This window comes from Macrobrachium rosenbergii, chromosome 7 (genome assembly GCF_040412425.1).
Source record: "Macrobrachium rosenbergii isolate ZJJX-2024 chromosome 7, ASM4041242v1, whole genome shotgun sequence".
Taxonomy (NCBI): domain Eukaryota; kingdom Metazoa; phylum Arthropoda; class Malacostraca; order Decapoda; family Palaemonidae; genus Macrobrachium; species Macrobrachium rosenbergii.
The window spans coordinates 665001-667500 of NC_089747.1; the positions used below are offsets into that span (position 1 = coordinate 665001).

General features: G+C 30.9%; 1 protein-coding gene across 1 annotated transcript in view; it reads left to right on the top strand.

Moving 5' to 3' along the window:
- The window catches only part of LOC136839925 (protein FAM133-like), a 14371-nt gene extending 12805 nt beyond the window's left edge, over positions 1-1566 (top strand). The window contains exons 4-5 of the mRNA XM_067106201.1: positions 1043-1151; positions 1502-1566. Coding sequence (XP_066962302.1) covers positions 1043-1151; positions 1502-1566 — 174 coding nt within the window. The remainder of the gene's footprint in view (positions 1-1042; positions 1152-1501) is intronic.
- Positions 1567-2500: the final 934 nt, after the last annotated feature.

A 2500-nucleotide genomic window follows, 5' to 3' on the forward strand; every position in this document is an offset into this window, starting at 1 on the left:
CTTTCCAAATTCCCCAAACTTCCGGTCCAGTTAGAAGAAAATTGCCAAAATAAATAAACAGGTGAAAAAGTTGAACGGGAAAATTCCTCGATTATTTGGGGAGACTTCACAGACAAAGCGAGCAACAGCATATGCTCAGATTATCCCATAATATCCCATAATATCTAGGGCGGAGAGAGGAGCGTGAAAAATGAGACTCACCACGGAGCCAGGAGCGTAATTGAAATGGAGATATGTTCTGAGCATGTACTAAGAGGGGAATATTTTTTTGTTTTTTTTTACTGCTTATTAATGAAAAAACTGAGTTTACTGCTTATTAATGTCAGGAAAAGGGCAAAAAGGATGGTATATTTTGGGGTTCCATACTACCTGATGTATTCCTGGGAGAGAGAGAGAGAGAGAGAGAGAGAGAGAGAGAGAGAGAGCCTGGTTCAGAGAGAGTAGAGAGAGAGAGAGAGAGAGAGAGAGACGGGCATTCCTAGCCAGAAGAGCGAACCACAGTAACAAGGAAATTGGATTATGGATCCATAGGATCTGTTTTATAATATTATATTAGTATTAGGCTACTTAGACAAGACAGAGAGAGAGAGAGAGAGAGAGAGAGAGAGAGAGAGAGAGAGAGAATAGCCAGTGAGCGAACCACAGTAGAAATTGGATCATGGGTCCATTCTGTTTTATTCTACTTAGACAACACAGAGAGAGAGAGAGAGAGAGAGAGAGAGAGAGAGAGAGAGAGAGAGAGAGAGAGAGAAGAGAAGAGAAGTCATCCTTCAATGTATCATCTAATGTATCCTAACTATAACTACAAGAACAAATACTGTAACAGATGGAGAGAAATTTATCCTAAAATTAATCCAGGATTTCTGATATGTGCAATCCTATAATCCTTTGTTGACGTGACACAAACACACACACACACAGGGTTGGATTTCTTGTTTGGCCATAATTCGAAAAAATCACGTTGGCGTGACAGGTGATATTTGTCTCAAGGAACAAAAATGGATAGACGAAATCATTGGCATGAAATCCCTTCTGTGTACAGAAGAAGAAGAAGAAGAAGAAGAAGAAGAAGAAGAAGAAGAAGAAGAAGAAGAAGAAGAAGAAGAAGAAGAAGAAGAAGAAGAAGAAGAAGAAAGAGACAGATGGATTAAGTTATCAACTGGCAGACTTACTGTTATATACTTTAATACCTAACGGCAGGAAAGCTGGCAAATATAATTTAAAAAAAAAATGAAAATAAGGAATGAAAGGAATGAGAGATTGAGGAATGAAAGTAGGAACAAAGGAGAATAGAAAAATAAAAAGTTGAAATCTGAAATATCATCAAGACTCCATAAGGATTTTGTCCAACTGGAACCTCAGAAGTTCAAGAGAAGATGCAACGCATTGCTACCCTAAAGCAATTCTCCTTGTATTTCAAAATTTACTTAAATTTTATTCAATTAATTAATTTATTTTTCTTCTCCAATAACTTATCTCTTCTTTCTGTATTCCCCATTAGCTTCTGTTACTTCTTTCATGGCCCCTTTTGTGGCCTTGTTCGATGTGAATAGGTTCATCTTCTGAATAATAATAATAATAATAATAATAATAATAATAATAAATAACCAATAATTTCAAGTCAATAATAATGGGCTTGTTCTGAATAATAATAATAATAATAATAATAATAATAATAATAATAATAATAATAATAATAATTTCTTAATCAAACTGTCATTTACCATTATTACAGTATGCAGAGAAGATTTATAGAAAAAAAACATGGTCCCAAAATATGGCTAACAAATTGTGAAGGAATTTTTTTAATTAAAAAAATAAAATAATAATCCGATAATAATAATAATAATAATAATAATAATAATAATAATAATAATAATAATTTTTTATTATCTACATTATTACAGTATGCAGAGAAGATTTAAAGAGAAAAACATTAAGAATGAAGAATATGTAAAAATTCAGTAAAAATTTTTTCTTTAAAAAGGGCAAAATAACATTCCCAGGTAGGTTACACTATTTATAACCAGCATATATTTATGAACTTTGATGTTAATGATGAATTATCGATGGGGAAAGCGTCTAATGAAGTTGATATTCGAGAAAAGTCTAATAAATTGAGGGAGAATTGGCATTCAGGGTAAATTCTTTTCTCCTTTGAGACAGAAATTTTTAAATGCATAGGGTGGATGCAAACATATTCAGTATGTATATATATGTAAAAAATGGGGCAAAATAATATATTCCCAGGTAGCCGTCATACTATTTATATATAATCTCAGTATATATTTAAGAACTATATATATTAATATATATATATATATATATATATATATATATATGTATATATGAATATCTCTAATGTAAAATATATAATATAAACTGAGGATATATATATGGCATTATATATATATATATATATATATATGGCTATTTATATGTACATCTATTTATTAAATGCATGCGTATATATACATATATATTATGTATGTATATATAT